At 37.4% G+C, this 22,629-nt stretch overlaps 1 protein-coding gene across 1 annotated transcript; it reads left to right on the top strand.

Moving 5' to 3' along the window:
• Positions 1-21,219: 21,219 nt before the first annotated feature.
• On the top strand, positions 21,220-22,017 carry LOC149166375 (uncharacterized). Its single transcript, XM_089430146.1, has one exon. The coding sequence runs from the start codon at positions 21,220-21,222 to the stop codon at positions 22,015-22,017; it is 798 nt and encodes a 265-aa protein (XP_089286272.1).
• Positions 22,018-22,629: the final 612 nt, after the last annotated feature.

The raw sequence follows: 22,629 nt of genomic DNA, 5'->3' as shown, positions 1-22,629 counted from the left end.
GGAAGAAATGTTAAATGCTGAAAAGTGTGAGGTAAGATCCTGTACTAGCGATTGATAATGCTTGAGGTGACCTGAAAGACAATGAATTGCATTTCTCACCTGTTTGACAATGATCTCCGAATCGCCGAATACTTTTAGATATTGCACTTCAAGGCCAATTGCTTTATATAATCCCTGGACTAAAGCTTCATATTCGGCTGTGTTGTTAGTGCATTCAAATTCTAACCTACAAGACAGCATTGTCTTTTCTCCTTGTGGACTAACCAAAATGCAACCTGCTCCTGAGCCTTCGCTGGACTTAGAGCCATCAAAATATAAAGACCAAAATAAAGGAGTATTAACAAAAATATTTACATTTTCCTCAGCATCATTAAAACATCTGGACTTATCAGTTTGTGAAAAAATTTCAATTTGAGATGTAAAATGATTGACTGAAAAAGGAGATGGTTGGGCAACAAAGTTGCCAAAGAATGACTCTGACGAATAGTTCCCCAAAATGTTGTTGGTGAATGCAACAGGTTGATTTTCTTGCTCAAATTCAGTAACTGTGTGGGTCATATGCTTCTCTCGATCGATCCTTATTTGATTTGGCTTTCCCTTGTAGGGAAGCCACATATGTGACCAATCTGTGGAAATATACCCATGCAGTTTTTCGGACCAATCTCTGCTCAAAATTAAACCGTAGAATTCAGGTATGTCAGCAATTAAGATATCTATCCTCTGTACAATCCTGGGATCGGCAGACAACCTGATGGTTACGGAATTAATTTCTCCCACAACCTGCACTTTGGTCCTGTCCAACTGTACAATATGAATAGCAGACTTCTGGGGTTCAATATTCAGTTTAGAACAAACTGAAGCTGGCATTATATTAGATGATGCCCCTGAATCAATTAAACAGTTGTGCAGGTTTCTATTATAAATCTCATAGGTCAACAGGAAGGGTGGAGTATGAGAATTTGATCTATCTCCAATTAGAACTGAATCAATAGCTTCAACCATACCTGAAGGAGGTTGGCCTGAATCGTTGGCAGCTCTTGCACTAGGAAGGGGAGTAGAGGGAACAGCATTCAATTCTTTAAGAAGTAATTTTTGCTGATGCTTTAATTTACTAAGCTCAAACATAGTTATGTTTGCCTTAGTTTTCTTCATGTCATCAACAATATTATATTCCATTGAATCGGATACCACTAATGTTTTGGATGTTGAAGGAGAATTAGAAGTTGAAGTCTGGTTTTGCGGAATAACTACAGGCGACTTCTTTGGGAGAAATTTTTCCTTTGTCGTGGTTGCACCTGCGCTCCTTTTATTTGAAGTTGCCTGGGCAGGTTCAGAAGTACTTTTACTTCTTGTAGTAACCGGAAAGGCTTCTTCTTCATTCTCGGTATCAGAGTTTGGGAGTATAAAATCCCACATTCCGTGGCATTCAGCTACTTCTTCTTCATCATCGGTTTGTGAGGTTGTTTCCTTTTCCTCTTCTTCTTGCTCTGAATCTGCGTTAGATATAACATTGGTTGGCTTAGTTTCAGTTTTCTTATAAGTCCTAAATGGTCTTTTGTTTGAGGTTTCGGCCACCTGCTTCTTTATTTCAACCATTTCGTTAGACAACGTTTTAAGGACTTTTTGTAAACCTTCCATGTCGTACGGGTCCTTTGGGATTTTCTTCTTAGAATCCTCTTTAAATGAGACTTTTTTAGCTTTTCTATCTTCCAAAGCAGCTTTCTTCTCTAGAGCGTTAATGCGCTTTTCAACAGTAAGTGCTTCTCTCATGTTTTCAGCTAAGGTAGGTTTCCCAACCCTGTCCACAAAAATAGCTATGTTGGCAGGTAGGGCGGTAATATACCATTCGCTTCGAATTTGTTCACTTGGTTTAGAATTTGTAGGGATTTTATTTAGGAGTTTATTAAATCTGGCATTAAACTCCTTTATTGGTTCCCTGTGCTCTATTCTCAGATTGGAGAGGTCGTTTATTAAAGTAGCTAGGGACCTATCATCTCCATATTTGGTAAGAAACTACTCTTAGCATGTGTTCCAACTGGTAATTGAACCAGAGGGTAAGGAAAAATACCAGGATCCTGTTGATCCTTGTAAGGTGTAGGGGAAGAGTCTTACAACAACATCTTGCTCTGTCACTCCTTTTAAGTTAACTGCTAACATAAAATTATTAATGTGTTCTTCAGCCTGGGTCCCGTCATCTGGGTTAAATTTAGGGAGCCATTTTTCAAGAGCATCTGGTAGATCATGCAATGATGCAGGCATGTTGACTGCGCCTGGCCTAGTCCATGGGTCTGCCATTATAATAGCGACAGTGGTTGACACTACTGTTGGGATTCCAGATGTATGGGAAGGGATCAATGATGAGGAGTGAACAGGTTGGGATATTGAGGCATCTAATCCCTGGTGAACGAAAATTTGTAATGGGGGAGTGGATGGTTGACCTCGCAGAGGGGAAGATGCAATGGAGGACGTGGATGAAAGCTCTTCACTATCAGATCCTTCAGTAATTTTCTTCGCCTTTTTCCTTTTAGGTAAAGGGAACTCAGTGGGTTCAATACCGAGTTTTTCGCTCTGAAGTCTGGTGGGAGGATGAGTCAGATTGAATTGCGAAGCCGCACTGCTTTGTGATACCTCAGATTTCTGTGGTGAAATCGAGAAGCTCTGAAGTTTGTGGATTAGAGACTGGACTTCAGGTGATTCAAGACTTAATTGTTCTGGGGTATGATGGGTTTGAGCAGTGGTAGTTGATTCCCCTTCTCCTTGTTTGGATACCGACGAACCAGTGTGAAAATGGGAAGGTCGAGGGGATTCAGAGGGAGAATTACTCTTAGAATGGCTTATAGGTTTGGACTTATGTGCCATTCACAGTTGATGGCCCTCCTTCTAGCGCCAATTATGTTGATGCCTCGAAAATCGCTGCAACAACATAGGGGAAACCACCCAGTCCGGACCTTAGTACAGCTCCTTTTCTGTTTGGAGTAGTGGCTCCGACTGGGGATAATGGGACCAGTTTCCCAAAAATAGATAAAATGGGATGGATGAGTGACTTATAGATTATGCTAGTGATAAACAAACAACTAAAACTATCGGCATGAATATAATAACTATAATCTACCCCGGGGTTTTATCGATCTCTAAAGTGTAGCGTTTGATGATCTGAGCTTTTAGACAGGCATTTAGATGACTCTGTTTTCAAACATAGATATTAAATTGTTCAAGATTGTTGTGCATAAATAGTTACACAAAGCGATAACAGCGAAATTACTACACCTTATCATTTATATCATTGTTACATGCATGATTAAAGGAAAATGCAAATCGCAAAACATCCAATAGTGGGCTGAAATAGAGATTTGTTGTTACAGCGCATACATGTATTCAACAATAGCAAGAATATATAGCATAACAATTCATATAAAAGGAATGACTTCAGACGTAGATAAAAGTACCATATGAGCTGCAGCACATTCCCAAATATCAATCGCTATTAGCAGTTCTTCCTTCAACACAGAAATCGTCCTCAACAAAGGCAATAGTGCGCAATTGCATTAAAAAATTTAATGTCGAATTCAGAACAACTGGTCCAATTTCATAAAAGAATAGTGACTGAAGCACAGTAGTGCAAACTTCAGCCTATTAAGTCTGTTACAAAATTTTACGACCCTTTCCAAAACAATGAAAGGGTCTATAAATACTAATCTAATTTAAATATCTACTAAACAGAAATCCTACTAAGCTGGTATCAATAACTCTTGATCCTGTTTTGGTTGGCGATCTGGCAAGCGGGAGGGTGACTCATTAAGTCGGCTTCTTTCCTTTGAATCTGAGCTGATTAATTGCAAGCATTGGCTCAACTTCCGGAGGTTTGTTGAGGCACGAACTGAGCTGTGCAGTGTAGGTGGCATCTTGGATATCGGGAATTATACACCCGATTGCGTCTGTAAGGCGCTTTAGGGCAGATCTCTGTGTATGAGGCTTGATAAAAAAGAGCCAATATGCATCTAAGGATAAGCTTTTAACTCCAGCGATTAATCTTCCTTTTTCCTCTAATTCAGGGTAGCATGTTTGCTCTAATGTATTTGTAGTTGTTATCTTTCCCGGTGTACATTGAGAAATCATATTGGCCAGGTAAAGAGTGTTATTGACTAGATCCACTAGATTGCTGGCGGTTGATTTACATCTTGAAGCCGCCCTTTCTGCTTTCATCACTTGAGTGTGCCATTCTGTGAAAAGTATATCTTTCTGTGTTTCATTAATCCTGGGCAATTTTGCTGCTTTTCCCAAATCAGTATCTTGCCAGTCAAGATATGCAGTAATGGCCTCGTCCGCTTGATCTAGTTCAGTCCTGGCCTTTTCTACCTGCTGATTTACTGCTGTAGTTAGCTCACATAGGGACTCAGCTTGAGCGATCTGTTGACACAAGAGTCTGACCTGAGCTATCAATGCATTGTTTATCAATAATGCCTCTGATTTAAACTCTTTTACCTACGATGCGCCCTTCATCTTTTCCAGCTGCGATGACATTTGAGCAATTTGCTCATCTTTGGTCTTTATCATTTGCTCGTTCACCGTTCTCAAATTTTCCAATGCCTCCGACAATTCTTTTTGTTTCTGGATCGCATCCTGATCGATCCTTTGCCTTTCCGCTTGCAATTGTTGAGTCAGCTGATTGTTCTCTTGCTGTTGTGCCAGCAACTGTTCTTCTGCTTGTGTTGCCCTTTGCCTTGTTTCAACCAATTCTGCCTGTAACGCAAAGATTTCTTGGTCCTTATTCTTCAATAGAAGGCTCACCTCCGATTCTTTGTCAATTGTTACCGCCGAATAAGCGCCTGCATACTGTGATAGCTTTGTTAAGTCATCGAAGGGATCCAATTCCTCCTTCCATACTACATTACCCGTGACAGTTTGTTCGGGGAAGATAGAAGGTTGATCAATCCTTCGTCTCTTCCTTGACCACTTTACAACTGCCCTGTGTCTTGGGTTGTAGAAAACATCCAATGGCGGAATATCTTCTATCTGTAGAATAATCTGGTCAGAGGGGTCTTTTGGAATAACTTCAACTTCTTTAGAACTTGGTGGGCCGCTGGTTCCACTTAGAACCTGAGGAGAGGTAACATCCTGCGTATCGTTTGTCTTAGAATTATCCCCATCTTTTGAACATTCCAATCCACTGATGATGGAATGAAATTGCTTCCATTCTTGTAATAAATTGGGGTCTATAGTAGTGTCTACATTGGTGGTTTGCTTCTGCTGTTCTTTCTCCTGCTCTTTCCTCTGCTGCTCCTCTTTTTCTTTCCTCTGTTTTTCTTCTTGTTCCCTTTTCTGCCTATCTGCCAGTTCTTTTTTCTGCCTTTCTTCTTGTTCCCTTTTCTGTTGTTCCTCTTGCTCCCTCTTCTGCCTATCTGCCAGTTCTTTCTCCTGTTGCTTCTTCTGCCTCTCCTCCTGTTCCTGAACAGGTCCGCTTGATGATGTCGCTGGGGTTGTTGCCAATAAATCCAGAGGCAGAGTTTGCAACCTCTATTCTCTGAGTTTATTGAACTCAGTTAATCCCTCATCATTATATCGCATCCTAGCGAGTTCTTTAGCATGACCTATTGATTCGGAGGCAACGAACAGGTCATCAAACATATCTGCCTGATGCTCAAACCTTGTTAATTTGCCCTGTTCTAATGCAGTGTAAGCAATCTTTTTTGGGTCGTATGGTCTGTTTGGGATCGTGGCCAGAGTTAAAGACTGAAGCTTTGTGGCTTCCTTTTCTGCATGTTTAAGATCATGCAACGTATAAACACCACATCTGAAGGGAAAATATGGCCATCCCTTCTTCTTTTCTCTTTTGAGAGTCTGTGTAGTACTCTCAGCCATGATTTGATATGCGATTTCCCTTGCTAGCAACTTATCTGGAACATATAGAGGAAGCACATGTGGGTCGGCTTCACTGCCGAAAACTCTGATATAGGTAAAATTTTCTTCTCCAAACCAACTTGCTACTGCTGGTAAATCAAAGGAAGCTTGATAGGAAATTTTTGAAATGGGTTTATAAAAAATGGAATAGTAAATGGGCACCATAAAACCATTACAGATTTGATACAGGTGGTCTTTATAAGAAGACTTCCACAATTTTTGATGATATATATGAATGGGTGAAGGGTCCTGTGCAGTCCATCTCCACCCGAGAACAGGAAATTCGGAATTGAAACAAAGAGTGTCTAAGATATATGCACTATAGTAGAACGGGGGCATTTTCCTTTCTGAAACAACAGTCTGAGATCTAAAATCACGAACAGCTACTGCTAATTTATCCGAAAGAATAGTAGCCCAATCCATAATCCAACTATTTACTGTTGCCTCCATTAAAGGAACCATTTCAATGGTAAAATTGGCAGAATCATGCAATCCCCACAGCCTACACATCATAATCCCCGCATAACAATAAGGAGAAGCCAAAGAATCGACCGAGTACTTACCGGAGGATTCGTGCTTGTGCTTGTTGGGATTTTGCCTCCAATCCTTGATAGGTTCAGATTCGATCTCATTCTCGCTTGCGAACTTCTCCAAGAAGGCCTTGTTATATATTTTCTCTGGCTCAGGCAAATGATACATTTGCCTTAGCTCATCTGGCTTGAATGATCCGAAAATCCTCCCATCTCTTGTATTAAAAGTTCTGTCCAATATGGGGATTTCTTCAATCGCCCATCGCACAACGTCTGTATAGGGAAGAATTTGATCTCTGGCCGCTATCCTGTGAAGGAAAGAGTCGGCCAAATCTTTGAGGGTTGCATCAGACTTCTTGAGTAAGTCCACACTGGCTTCTGTCACCACCTTTTCTGGTTGCTCAGCTTCAATTAGGTTATAAGTGCCCTGCCAAGTAACTCTGGTGAGCCCCGTGCATTTGGTATCGGATATTAGTCCCTTCTTCTTATTTGCGGCTGCTTGTCCTACAGTTGGTGTTGCGGAAGCACCTGCAGTCTTCTTGGACTTCTTTCCCATCTTCTCAGGCCTAGCTTCTGTGAATGAATTCTGCACAAAGAGGCAATTGGGCGTAATACACAGAGATAGCGATGCAAAACTCTTAAGTGATACAACACATATGAATAGATGCGTAACTGAAGGATTTAGCTTTTAAAATGGGCGCGGATACAATCCGTAAAAACATTTTAGGACATGATCTTATTAATTAGCCGTTTTCAATCTGTCATTCCTTAAATGCCCATTATATCGTTATTTGGGTGAACGATTCACTTAAGCATGAAATGGACGTTTTGGCGGTTGAGCATAGATGAAGGATTGCGTGAGCGATCAAACTTTTATTACAAATGAATTGCGCCATCCCATCACTTAACGGCTCTTCGTCGAAAACCGCGCTTTATCGGATCGCAATCGGGGGTGTGATTAGTGTGCTTTAATGGTGTGTATTGGATATCACCGATCGCCGAATGCGATATCGCATCGGCGAAAAGCTTTGAGCGCAATAAGATCTGGGTGCGATTGTCGCCGATATCCGATTCCTGATTGCGCATCGCATCGGGACAAGTCTTTGGGAACATCACAACTGTTGTAGCGTGTCGCCGATCGCCGAATTCGCCGAATGTGTATCGCGTCGGGACTATTGGCATGGGGAATTATAACATGTACATGGAATATCGCCGATCGCCGAATGTGCATCGGCAGAAAACTTTGTGGTGCTTAATTATAATTCATATGTCATTGCGATATGCGATCTTGCGATCGCTTTATCGCAATGACAAATCATTACATGATTTCTTTTTAAGGGTTTATCCAAAAAAATTTCTAAAGTGTATTTATTCATTTATTGGACTTTTTTTTGGATCATAATAGCATTGATACCAAATTAAATTTTAAAGAGACCCATTTCATACGTTAATGTTTATAAATAAAGATGATATGAAATGGGGGGTTGTTGTAGAGCACAACAGAGATGAGGACCATTAAGGAGAAGTCAGGATCAAGGGAAGTAAATTTCAAAGTAGCAAAGAAGACACATGATGACCATGACTATTCAAGCCATGAATCAAATGAGGAAGACACACAATTTGTAAGGAGCTAAAGAGAGGATCTAAAAAGTATAAAGGTATGCTACCTTTTAAGTGTTTTAATTGTGGCAAAATTGGTCATTATGCTTATAAGTTCCCTTAAGATCAGGCATATAATGAATGTTATGAAAAATAAAATAATAAATCTAGGAAATTCGACAAGGAAAATACTCTTAGGAAGAAAAGATTTTATTCTAAAGAGGAAAGATGCTCATCAACATAAGAGTATGAACAATCAAGTGATGAATACGAATAAGGATTTACTTATCATGACCATAGATATCCATAGTGAAGGACAAGAGGAAATGATTTAGATGAAGAAGAAGGTGAAGTAAATATTGAAGGTGAACTGATCATGCTTTGAAAGAAATAGACAACCTTAGGAGAAAAAATGAGAAGCAAAGAGATATATTGATGAATTATGAAAGGAAAGAGCATGAGTTTGATAAGTCATCAATCATTCTTCTAAAAAATAAATTAGAAGAATCTAAGAGGATTGAATATATACTTCTAGGATAGTTGAAAGATAATTCAAAGGAATGTGAAAGACTAGAAGAGGAAATTGTTTCTACAAAGAAGAAATTAGAGAAAGCTAATTATATATATATATATTTTAAAGGGAATGAAACCTTAGACATAATTCTCAGTAGATATATATCTCCTTTCATTAATATAGGTTTGGGTTATGAAGGAGAAAAAAGTATAATAAATTTGAAAGTAAAGAACCAAAAAGCTATGTTGATATTCACGAATCCAACAACAATGTAAGGAGAGTTGAAAATGTAACCAGGTTCGGTATTCATAATGACCTTTGTACTTGTATCAATCTATATTTCTTGAAATAACAAAAAGAAGAAAAATAAAACTATTATTATTATTACTTTTATAGACAGAGCATGTTCTTCATGCTTCTAGGGTTTATTTGATTCAAGAAGTAAATGTTTCATGTGTCAAAGTCCCACTCGGGAAATTGATAATGAAAGAAAAATATTATTTTTGAGTCTATAAAAGTCATTGTGATCCCCAAGACCAAGTTGGACTTGAAAAGTAGAAGTTTTCCTAGAAGATGCCTAATTTGACCTCCTCGAATGGCTATATAAGGAAGAGACTTTGACCTCATTTCGACACCAACTCAGAAGCTCGATTTATATGAATGAGCAAGAAGTAGAAGTGCAAAGGCCAAGGAAGAGAGAGAAGAAAGAAAGAGAAGAAGAATTTCGATTTTTTTCTTGTCTTTCTCCACACGTGAAAAGTTGCTTGAGCTATTCTACAAAATTACAAGATGAATTTCTATTTCTGCAAAGTTGTTGGGGGAACTTTGTTTTGAGAAGTTGCTGGGGAAAATTTGCAAAGGTGCTCAAGCAACTCTGCGAAGATGCAGGTCCTAAATTTTATGTCTTGAAGAGGTTTGAACAAATATGATTCATTGGCTTGGCTTGATTGGAGGAGATATAAAGGAGGGATGGCTTGGTGCTTGAGGAGGTCTTGGTCTTAGCCTTGGGTATTGGATGTCTCACTTCTATAGGAAGAGAAGAGTTTACTGGATTTTCCCCTTGGAGGAGTTTTTGCCTGGCTTGGAGACTATATCTTGTGTTCTTTGTGTTTAGGTGATATTCATGTCTTGGTAATTGCTTGATGAAGAAGACATAATAAATTAATGAAAGGCTAACATAATCTCACATGTAATTATAAAGTAAGAGGAATCAACCCTAATCTATATTTGCATTGATTTCTCAACACGGTTTCAGAGCTAAGGTGAAGGAAGGAAGTCAGAAGATCACATTATTGTTGGCACTTTTATTGGAATATATTCTTGAAGCAATTATCTCTCTACAATGGAAAGATTTATGAAGGAAGGTATCAAGACTCTTATGAGTATTTGTCTAACCATTAAGGGTTGCATCACAAAGTTCATCTCCAAGCTATCAAAAGAAGTTATGAATGGAAGTTTCTTTTCCGCTCTTACAGGGACTTTTTGAAGATGATAGTATATGGGTAATTGATAGTGGAACCTCAATACATATGATAGGGGAATGTGGAAAAATCCAAACTATATCAAAAGGAACCTCTTCTCATGCAATTGAATTTGGAGACAAGAAGAGATACTTAGTTAAAGGAATTGGATAAACTACTTTAGAGCCGGAAACAAGTGAAAACATTCATCTCAACAATATACTCTATGTTCTAGGTTCAAAAAAAAACTTGCTCTCTATTTCTTGCTTAGAAGATAAGGGTGTTAGAATTGCTTTTGTTGATGGAAAATTTATGGTATGGGCTAAGGGGTCTAGTATTCAAAATGATAATATCATTGAGATTTGTCAGGGGAGGTTGTATAGGCTTCTAATGCTTCTTCCCCAGGCTTCAGTGCACTTAAACATTAGCCCTTGTGAATTATGGCATAGAAGGTATGATCACTTGAATTATAAGTTATTGCCATCTTTGAATCACATGATTACTGGTGCCGCTAAATTGAAAGAAGAGCATGAAGGAATATGTAAGGGATGTTCTCTAGGAAAGAATGGTAAGAAACCCTTCACTTTGGAGCAGTATCATTCGGATTATCCACAGTACTATGTTCATTATGTTGATGTTTCAAACCCCAAAGGGGGTCCATCATCTGGACCAAAAATGAATGATATATTATGAATGCTAGATTGAGAGAAGAATCTTCCGACCAGAATATATAAATAAAACCTAAAGTATGATAAATTCAAGTAGAAGCTGACTAATTTAAAGACTAACCTACATATATTATTCAATTTTAATTATTTTAGTTTTAATTATTCTAATTTAATTTTAATTTTTTTTAATTTAATTGATTTTAATTAATTAACCTAATATGAATTAGTGAATAATAATAAAACTAATTAAATCTAATGAGATAATGAATAAATAGATTAAATGTAATAAGTTTATTTTTATAATGTAATAAGTTTATTTTGTATGATTAGCTTTTAATTTTTAATTTTATATATAATTAGTTTTTAATTTTAATTAGTATATAATTTTAATTTTAATTTTAATTTTAATTTTAATTCAGTAATATAATTAGTTAATTTTAATTTTAATTTAAAATCAAATTTTTATTTTTATTTTTATATATAAAAATATAAGTATAATTAATTTCTTTATTACTGAAAAATATAAATTAATTAATCTATTAATCTATTAAATACTAAAGTGATAAATGAAAGATTAAATTATTTTATTCCTATCTTATTTTTATTTTTATTTTTATTTGTATGATTTATAGATTAATTTCATTAATAGATAATTAAACCCTAAGTACCTAATTAATAAAGAAGTAAATTATTTAATTAATTTATAATTTTTATTTTAATAATTTTTGAAAATGTTAGTTTTTAAAATCTATTGTCAAATTTTTTATATATATTTTTATATTAGTTATCATAAAATAATCTTAATAACTATTTATTATTAAGTTTTAATAATAAATAATTTTTATTTAACCGTAATTAGCTAACTAGCAAAGAAATAAATTATTTATAGATAAATTAATTTATAGATTTTAATAATGCTAATGCTAAAATCTATAGTCACTAGATAAAAAAATTTATTTTGTTTTATTAGTTATTATTAATAATAATCATTTATTTATCTATTTAAAGATAAATGGTTATTATGTCAAATAAATTATTAATTCCTAAATTTTTATCACTAAGACAACTATTAATTAAGGATCGGGGAGGAAGATACCAGTGATACTACACCTCGAAAGATCTGGAGGGATTTATATGTCTAATCAGGGGAAGCCAGTTTCCACTAATCTCATTTCCATTGTCCCTGTTGAGATTATGAGGAAATTTCATAATTTCGATAGCCTCTCTGATTTTCCTCTTTTGATAATGATCCTCTCTTGCAATAATTCTGGCATCCTCCAAACACACATGATGTTTGGTTTTGGATGAGTGTTCCGCAAGGGCCGATGTATGGGATCTCCCATTCTTAATATCAACTCCGTGCTCTTTAAGTCTTGTTTTCAAAGATCATCCTGTTTCCCCAATATAACTCTTGCCACATGAGCAATCAATCTTATACACACCCTTAAGTTGTTGATGATCTATGTTATCCTTAACTGACCTCATTTTCTGCCTAATCGTTCCACATGTTGTAAACTGAGTGTTTATGTCCTTCTTTCTTAAAATTTTAGCGATTTTATCTGTAACCCCTTGAATGAATGGGAGGTACACTTTCCCACAATTTTCTTTCCTGTTTTCCTAGGGACCCCTAGAGAGGACCGTACCTTGAGCTCTTTTTATAGCTTTCTTAATACTAAACTCCTTGTATCCTATATCTTTGAAAACAGAGGTTAAGTGTTTAATTTTTTCATTTAGGTGATCAGAGTCAGAAATTCTAAGAGCCCTGACAGCCAGAGTGTTTAAGACACCAAATTTTTGCAATGGATGATTGGATGAGTCAACATGTAGATAGCTTTCCGCATGTGTTTTTTCTTCCTATAGACCTAGTTTCCCAAAGTACCATCCTCCTTTCTACTGATCATGACATCTAAAAAAGGAATTTTACTGTTTTCTTCAAGCTCCATAGTAAACTTGATTTGGGATGATATAGAGTTAATATGATTAAAAAACTTCTCTAGCTCAACCTTGCCATGAGTCCATTTTAAGTTGGTGTAATCAACAATTCTTTTCCACCAAGTCATTTTCAAAGGGTATGAGTCAATGGCTTTCCTTTCAAAGTACTCCATGTATAAGTTGGCGACAATAGGTGAGAGCACGGATCCCATGGCGACTCCCGATATCTGTTCATAATAATGGTCTTGAAAACTGAAAAAAGTTGAACATAGACAAATTTCTGCAAGTTTTGCTGTTTCGGGATCAGTGACTTCTTTTATAACATGAACGACTTCATCTATAGGAATATCTATAAAAAAAGAAACCACATCAAAACTTACTAGAATATCATCCTTATCCACCCTCTCATTCTTAATAAGTTTCACAAAATCATTAGAGTCCTTTATAAAAGAGTCTGTGTTACCAACCAGAGGCTTCAGGATCTTAGCCACATATTTAGCTAATTCATAGGTAGGGGAACCAATGGTGTTGACTATTGGTCTAAGAGGGACCCCTTCTTTATGAATTTTTGGTAATCCATAAATTCGAGGTATAACCTCACAGGATGGAATTAGCCTCTTTTTCATTTTATCTTCAAGGTTCGATCCCATGATAGCCTTCTTGACCTGTTTTATAACCTTAGGAATGGGGTTGGAGTTAATTCTTCTATAACTACCGCAATTTAAATGCTCATTCATTTTATGAATGTAATCCTCCTTATCTAAAACAATAGTTGCTCCTCCTTTATCAGCCTTAAGCAAAACTATTTTATCATTATTACGAAGTGATCTAAGAGCATCTTGCCCTTCTTTATTTAAATTACTCTTTGGCCACTTAGATTTCATCATAACAAGGGAACACTCCTGTCTTAATACTTATTTGTCATCCAATGAAAGGCCTTGAGTCCCATTCTCAATGTTGCAGATGATGCTTTCAAATGGAATGTTCTTGGGGGAGACTACGAACCCCAAGCCTTTGCTAAGTGTATTAATTTCTTCAGGAGTGAGCGGTAAGGATGAGAGATTAACAACTCTCTTATTAGGTAATAGTTTTGAACCACTTATATTAGGGACATTTGGATTTCTGAAAACAAACCTATCAATACCGCAATTTTCACTGTAATTTTTACTGCCCCCATATTCCTTGGGTTTTTCCCTAAATTGAGTATCTATGCAGGTCATATCGACGCTGCTCATATCAATCTTATTGGGATTGTTGTTTTTATTATTAATGGCAGAACCTCTGTGCTCACCTATCAAATTAAGTCGACATCCTATATTAATTTGAGGAACGCATTTCATACCCTCTACGTCATTGTTGTCCTTATCCATTTTTGCTATCAGATTTTTAGTTATCTTATTGTCAAAGTGTGTTATAATATCCACCCCTTCAATGTTTTCTCTAGGAACAATGTTGTCCTCTACATTTTCGACACTAATCTTACCTTGTTCATTATTTATGCTATCAACACCTCCCTTACCATCGTAATTTCCAGCATCGAGAGTGCTGGAATCAACGTAGGAGACTAATGCGTTTCTTCCTTTAGCTTCCATTGTGCTCACAACGTCCACCACGCTCTCGATATTAAATGGAACTGCTAATGCATCACCTATCCTTGATTTTGGAAGTACTTCGTTCCCCGTAGCTAAATTATTTATCACTATGTTATCAACCTTAGATCTCGGTTGACCACCTGCACCTTCATCCTTCACTACATGCTGAACAAAGTTTTCATCTACAATTTTGTCACTAATATTACCTAGTTCACCATCCATGCTGTCAACACCTCCCTTACCACCGTAATTTCCAACATCGAGAGTGCTGGAATCAACGCAGGAGACATCAATATGCGTTTCTTCCTTCTGCATACATTGTGCTCACAATGTCCACCACACTCTCAACATTAGATGGAAATGCTACTGCGTCACCTATCCTTGATGCTAGAAGTACTCTGTTCCCCACAACTGAATTGATTATCACTACATTGTCAACCTTAGCTCTCACTTGTAGTGACACTAGATCCAAAGAGATTTTGGATCTCATACACTGTAATGTATGTGGACATATGGAAAAGAGGCCTCTTGGAGGTCATCACTATTATGTAACATTCATTGATGATCATTCTATAAAAACTTGGCTATATCTTCTCAAGTCTAAGGATGAAGTATTTGAGAAGTTTCAAGAGTTTAAGGCCGAGGCGGAAAATTTGACAGAAAGGAAGATAAAGATTCTAAGATTCGATAATGGTGGAGAATACACCTCAAAGGAACTTGTAGCTTTTTGTAAGGAAGTAGGGATTAAGAGGGAGCTGGTAGTTCCTTACAATAATCAACAAAATGGAATGGCTGAAAGGAAGAACCGATTGATTCAAGAATGCGTTAGAGCCATGCTACATGACCAACACTTACCCAAGTTCTTGTGGGGATAAACAAATGTAAATGATGTATACATACAAAATCGAAAGCCTCATAAAATTATTAATGGTATGAATCCGGAGGAAGCATTCATAGGAAAGAAGCCAAGCGTTGATCATCTTTGAATGTCTCGTTTAAATACACATTCCCAAGGACAAAAGGTATAAATTGGACCCTTAAGGTACAAGAGGCATCTTTGTTGGATATATTTCTTCATCAAAAGATTATAGAGTTTACATTAAGGAAGATTGACGAATTGAAGTAAGCAGAGATGTTATTTTTGATGAAAGTATTGTATATAATAAATCCAAGGACATTCTTATTGAGTCTGATGAGGAAGAAGTTCCCATATTTGAAGAAATATTGGGACATGACATCAATCAAGAACCTACAACTGTTTGGCATGGCCCAACTTGGTCCAAGTTTTGGGTAAAAGACCCCGTAAAAGAAGGAGCGGACCACGTAGAGATGGCGAAAAATATATTCATCGCGTGACCTTTTAGGGCTTGGGGGATGGGACAAATAACAGGTATTGGGTATTAGTCCTTGTTTGTGGATCCATGGTATGTGGACCATGGTTTTTGTAGTGTGTCAAGTCTATAAGGAGATGTAATACTTTGTAATCAGATATCATATCATATCATCATAAGTGAATTAAATCTTTGTATTCGCATTTGTAGTCTGTAGTTTTGGGGAAGGCTCTGTAGCTGAGTGTGCAGAGGCCTGAAAGAGTTTGCAGTTGAGTGCACAGACCACCTGCAGCTGGGTGCGTAGGTCAAAGAAGTATATGTACTAAATATTTATATTAATAAAGAAGAAGTTTTGGTGAAGTACTGAATCTCTTATGTGTGTATTTTCTATTGTTATGTATCTGGTTATGCATGCTTTTCACTAGATTATGCGAAGAACTGTAAGATATACTGTTATTTGTTAGAGTTTATGGGTTTAAAGTGAATATGTTAATTTAATCATTTGAGCGAAGTTATTATGCATGCAAAGTTATAAGATCAATATAAAGTAGAAGTAAATACACGACACCATTACGTGGATATCCTTTCGGTTGCAAAAACCTGGTTCTGCAACCTCCCATAACTGCTTCAGTGAGACTGTGATATGCTTACAGATCATTGTCGAAAGGGGTGGTAGTTGAGGGCATTGTTGGTGCGCAACACATTCTGAACCTGGGTCAAGCCCCCTCGAACCAAAAAATGGTTTCATTTCCGGGATTGAGATCTGCTTAAGGGATATGTTTTGGTGTCTGTCGAAGAAAGAAATCCATGAGTGGTTCGAACATAAAGAAAAGGAATTTGCAGAAAAAGAAAATAGAAACCCTAGATTATCGAGTGAAGACTAGTTATAGAAATGCATTTACGAAGAGCAATATGATATATTATTTGGTTTGTTCCACATTAAATTGTAGGAGTGGGTGTCTAAGTTGACTGTGCATAAGATTTGTTTCAAAGGGCGACGAACCTAAGGAGTGGAATCGTGATTTCATACTACGGATCAAGAGAATCGATAACAATATCTCAAGGGAAGTTGAGTTTTGGATCGATAGCATTTTAGGAGGATTTATCACTGAGTTCACGATCGACATCATCGTTTCCTACAATGAAGTTGAATGAATATTCTTCAAAGGCCCACGAGGTAATTTCTTAAATTCGCTGAAGCTCTAGATTAAGATGTTATTGTGTGAAAAGGGGATTTTGCGAATGCAGTCAAATTAATGTTTGGGTAAAGAAGAAATAAGCGTGAACCAGGAGCTACACAAAGTGGAAAGCAATATAGAATAGAGCCAAAGAACTATATTGAGATTGAATATATCCCTCTATTAGGATATGAGAGCGAAGAAGAAAGAAGTAATCCTACAACCACGCGACATCCCCCTCCCCATCCTAAAGGCGTGTCGAACTAAGGAGCTGAGAAGAATAAGGGCATATTTGGGATTTCCCATCCATCTACCCCCCTCACACCCCATACCCCTCCCCATACTTCCCCTACACCTCCACCTCCACCTAGCCCACCAAGAAGAATAAGAATGGCTGATGACATTAAGTTGTCTGTCTTTAAAGGACTGGGATTAGAGGATCTTGACCAGTTTTGGTTCGTAGCTAATGTAGTATGGACAGTGAGACAGATTAATAATGACGATGTAAAGAAGGCGTAGATTGGTACGTCACTATGAGAGAGAGTGATGACATGGTATATGAAATACTCCACAAGTAAGCCGAATTCTACGTTTAATGAAATTAAGCAAGAATTGGTGTCAGAATTTAAGAAGCCAAAATCAGAATCGCAGTGTATCAAGGAGCTAAAAGAGCAAGCATCGACTGAATTTGTGTGGGAGTTGGATCAGCGATTCAAGGTGTTGATGGGTCAAGTGAACTTTGAAATACCCCCACAACAACACAAATAATGATTCATAGGCACGTTACTAGTAGATATTAGATTACCTTTGACACAATAGAAGATCACAATGCAAGCTGAAGCATTGGAGATTGCGATGAAGCTGGAAGCTTTGCTGGTTAGATATACTCATGTAGGAGTGTAGTAGATACAGAGTCAGCTAGCTAATCTGACCTTGGAATTACAAAATTTGAAGAAGGGTAAAGAAGTCATACTAGAAAGATTAGAAGTATGGTGTACAAAATGCAAAGTAGAGGGTCATTATAAGGATCAATGCCCCGTGTTTAGAGATTATATTGCAAGTGGAGTGTCTAATCCAGTAAATCCAGATCAGTGTTGCGAGATCTATAGAATACGAGGTCAGCATCACTCTAAAGACTCCTACCTATTACAGAAATACATACATACCTCGAAGAAGTTGTTTTGTAGCTTCTGTAGATAAGTAGGCCATGCAGAGAAAACTTGCTGAAGTTATGAATTAATGATGGAGCGCACTATTCATAGTTATAGATTACAAGCTGAAGGAAATACACATGAAGAGTAAGGCCAACACGCTAGTCGAGGATGATTTCAAGGACAAGGAGGAGGAGCTGGTCGAGGACGTGGCCAAATTATTTGTTATAATTGTGGACAAGAAGGACACTTTGTAAGAGATTGTTAGAACCCCACGACAACATGCAATTACTGCAAGTATTTCAATCATGTGATAGAAGAATGTCTCGTCCTTATTCCTGAGAAAAGAAACTAGCAGCCTGTAGAAAATTTCCAAATGATGACCATTGAGCTAGGAGAAGATCAATTGTCCATCGACATTGTAACAAGAAGCGGAACCGCAACTGGTAATGATAAGGTCGATGGGAAAAAGGAAGCTGAAGCTACATAAGGAAAACTACTGAAAAATATCCTGTATTTGATATCCTTAAGGGAAAAAAAAACATTCATGGAGGTGAGGTGAAGTTTTATGGATGATTGGTCCTTGACCTCTACTGCACAGTTGTCTCAGAAGGATAACCGTGAGATAGTACCGGTTGCGACATAAGAGGTGGATCGAATATCTTTAAATATTTTCTACAGACTTGCATGAAGTTGTTGAGGAATCAGAAGGCTATGGATGGATTACAGGAACATATAGACTCTTGTGCTTCTAAGGAGGTACCGCAGAGCGAGATGTGTGCAGTGAATAATCTGCATAGACACAAAAAGAAAATTGGGAAGGAAATGAGGCTTACAACGCAGATTGGAGAGTATGACATGGACCAGGTAATCTTGGATCTGGGATATGATGCTAATGTCTTGCCAAGGCAGACTTGGGAATCGATGGGTAAGTTGAAGCTGCAATGCTCTACTATTCAGTTGAAGATGGAAAATCAATAGAAGATCTTACCTTTAGGAAGATTGTCTTATGTCACATTGGACATCGATGGAGTGCGCACTACCACTGACTTTGAAGTATTGAGATAATGGGTGATAGTAATCCTTACCTCGCGTTGCTTGGATTGGATTGGTCGTTTTCTAACGTGGATATAATTAATCTAAAGAAAAGGAAAATGATATTCGAAAGCAATAATATGAGGGTTATTGTTCCATTGGATCCATCAGAAGGGGTGAGGTATACAAAGCCTGCCAAGGAGGAATATAGCACGGATGACGTTGATAATATCTATTAGATCACAACAAAGGAAGAAGAGTAGATCAATCCCACTGCAGATGGAAAGATGACTTGGGAGGAAGATAATCCCTGCACATCAGATTCATAAGAGGAATTGGAAAACTGGCAGAACAGATTGCATGAAGTGTCGACAAGGAGATGTGTAAGGATCACTAAAGTAGTGTGATGTATGACAACTGAGGTATGTGAAGTACCTTTATATGATGGTTTGGGTGATGTAAATACTTTCTTTAAATATTATGAAGACAGGTACTAGAAGGTCAGAGACAGTTAGCTCTGGATCAAGCACTAAAGGCTAATCATGATAGATGAAGGGGTAATCATAAGAAGAATATAGGAGATTGGAAAAAATGTAGAAGATTGATGTGGGTAAGATTTGGCTAAGTAGAAACAGAGCTCGCAGACAAGTATGATGGCCAAAATGATCCTAGAGACCATATACAGCTCTATATGGCAGCTTGGAGAGAAATTCCACGAGAAGACTGGGTGCATGGCTTCATCCATACCCTGGAGACAATTCCTCAGAATTGGTATTTGGAAACTAAGCTTTGACATGGCATTGCTAGTTGGGTGGAGATGGTGGATGAATTTGTGATGAAATTAAGATTTAAGGATGACTATCCACATATAGATGCAACCCTGAATATAGTTAAGAAGAACTTTTTTGAAAATGAAGTTCGAGTTATTTGGCAACCTGATTGGGATCCACAGAGCCAAAATGTGATAGAATGCTATAATCTCACTATAGAAGAGGACGAAGGTCCCTGCAACATTGATATCAAAGAGTCAGAGGGACATCATGAAGTGAGTGGACTTGAGATAGAGATGCTAGATATAATTCAACCACTAAGGATGAAGAAGGTAAATATATGGACAAAAGCTGAACCGAAGTATGCGACCGTAGGAGATTACTAGGACAAAGACACGGTCAACAAGATAAAAAATTTGTTGCATGAATACCAGTAGTTGTTTCCCATTAAGTTTTCAGACATGAAAGGCACCATAGGGGATTTGGGAGTTACAAGGATTCCTCTGAAGCTTGATGTGAAATCTGTTAAGCGGAGGCCTTATAGGCTAAATCCAAAGTATAAGGAGAACGTAGAAGAAGAATTAGACAAGATGTTAGCAGCGGGGATAATTGAACTTGTTGAAGAGTCTGAATGGGTAAGTCCCATGGTAGTTCAAGAGAATAAGGTGAAAGGGGAAATCATAATATGTGTGGAATTAAGGAAATTAAATGATGCATGCCTACATGACCCTTTCCCTACACCATTTATAGATGAAGTGCTGGATAATGTAGGAGGACAAGAGGCTTACTCTTTTATAGATGGCTTCTCAGGGTATCATCAGATCAGAATTCCGCTAGGAGAAAGACATAAGAAAATGCCACAGAATGGGGCTCTTATCATTATACAGTAATGCCTTTTGGGTTGAAAAATGTGCCTATTATATTTTCTAGATTTGTAATTGCAGCTTTCAAGGAGTACATACACAAATTTATGAAAGTTTACTTAGACGATTGGAAAATATTTGGGCTATTAAAGAAGCATGTGGCAAGCTTAAGATTGATGCTGGATACATGTAGGCGGTATCAAATATCGTTGAACCTAAAGAAATGCATATTTTGTGTGCCATTTGGAATATTATTGGGACATGTGGTTTTTAAATAGGGATTGATGGTGGATCCGACGAAGATCACAGTCATTTTGGACCTGCCAACACCGAAATCAGTAAGACAACTATGTACTACGCTAGGACACACTGTTTACTACAGGAAGTTTATAAAAGGATATGCGCAGATAACTGCACTGATGGAGAAGTTTCTAAACAAGGATGTGAACTTCTAATAGGATGAAGAATGCCAAAAGAGCTTGGATGTGCTGAAAGAAAAAATGGTAACTGCGCCGATTCTAGTTTTCCTAGATTGGAAGAAAGAGTTTCATGTGCATGTTGATGCATCTTGTATAGATTCAGGAGTAGTACTAGTGTAGCCAGGAACAAGGGATATTGATCATCCCATAATATTTGCAAGAAGGAAGATATCTAAGGCAAAAAGTAATTACAACACGACAGAAAGGGAGGGTTTAGCTATGGTGTATGCACTACAGAAGTTCATACATTACTTGTTGGGAGCACATTTTAAGATGTTCACAGACCATTCTGCGTTGAAGTACTTGGTGAATAAGCCTGTTTTAGGAGGGAATATCTATTTCTGGTTGTTAATATTCCAAGAATATGACTTGAAAGTTATAGTGAAGCCAGGAAGATTGAATGTTGGGCCTGATCATTTATCCAAAATAGAGACAGGAGAAGAACATACAAATATCGAAGATAACCTACCCGATGCACAACTATTTGCAATTAAAGTCACAGATATTATTAAGTTTTTTTCCATAGGAATGGTGCCCCTAGAGTACACTACAAAGCAAAGGAAGGAATTGCTGGTTCGAGCAGTTGATTTCTCGTTGATTGTGAGACACTTGTATAAAATGGGATTGGATGAAGTACTGCGTAGATACATCCCTGAACATGAAAGGCAGAGCATTCCAATAGAAGTTCATGGAGGAGTCACAGGTGGGCATTGTGTAGGAAAATACACTGTGCAAAATATTTTGAGAGCCGGGTTATGGTGGCCTACAGTGCATAAGGATGAAAAAGACTATTTTCAAGCATGTGATGTATGTCAAAGGGCAGGAAAGCCATCCAAAAGAGACAAAATTCCACTAGTAACACAAGTGACTTTGCAGGATTTTGATAAATGGGAAATTGACTTTGTTGGACCTATCAGCCTGATCAGGAAAAGGATTGGCACAAGATATATCATTATTGCAACTGATTCTTTGACAAGGTGGGCTGAGGAAAAATTGGTGAAGGATTGCAGCGCATAAACCATTGCGAAGTTCATTTTTGAATATATATTGTCCAGGTTTGGATGTCCGAAGATCTTAATGAGTGACCAAGGCACACATTTTTTGAATAAGACGATTGAAACACTAACTGAGGAATTTAAAGTTTACCATCAGAAGAGCACTCCCTATCATCCTCAAGCAAATGAGACAGTGGAAGCTTTCAATAAGATTATGGAGAATGCATTGAACAAGGTATGAAATGTGAACATAGATGACTGGGACATGAGGATTCCAATGGTGTTGTGGGAATATAGGACTAAATGTAAGAAATTGACTAGGTAGACACCTTTCAGGTTGGTATATGGATAAGAGGTAGTTATGCATATGGAATACATAGTGCCAAGTTTGAGAATTGAAGGTGTCACAAACATGGCGGATCTTAATGTTATGAACAAACGAATGTCACAAATAATAGCTTTAGAAGAAGAAAAATTCATAGCAGGATTCCATCAGTAGGTGCAGAAATCAAGGGAGAAATCCTGGCATGAAAAGCATATCAAGAAGAAGATATTTCAGGAAGGGGATCTTGTATTATTATATGAAAGTAAGTTTGTGAAGTTCCAAGGAAAATTCAAAACACATTGGTTGGGG

The sequence above is a fragment of the Pinus tabuliformis genome, chromosome 5_1, assembly GCF_031772625.1.
Source record: "Pinus tabuliformis cultivar Carrire ecotype Pingquan chromosome 5_1, CPIR1, whole genome shotgun sequence".
NCBI classification, from domain to species: Eukaryota; Viridiplantae; Streptophyta; class Pinopsida; order Pinales; family Pinaceae; genus Pinus; species Pinus tabuliformis.
This window is presented reverse-complemented; position numbering and strand designations above follow the sequence as displayed.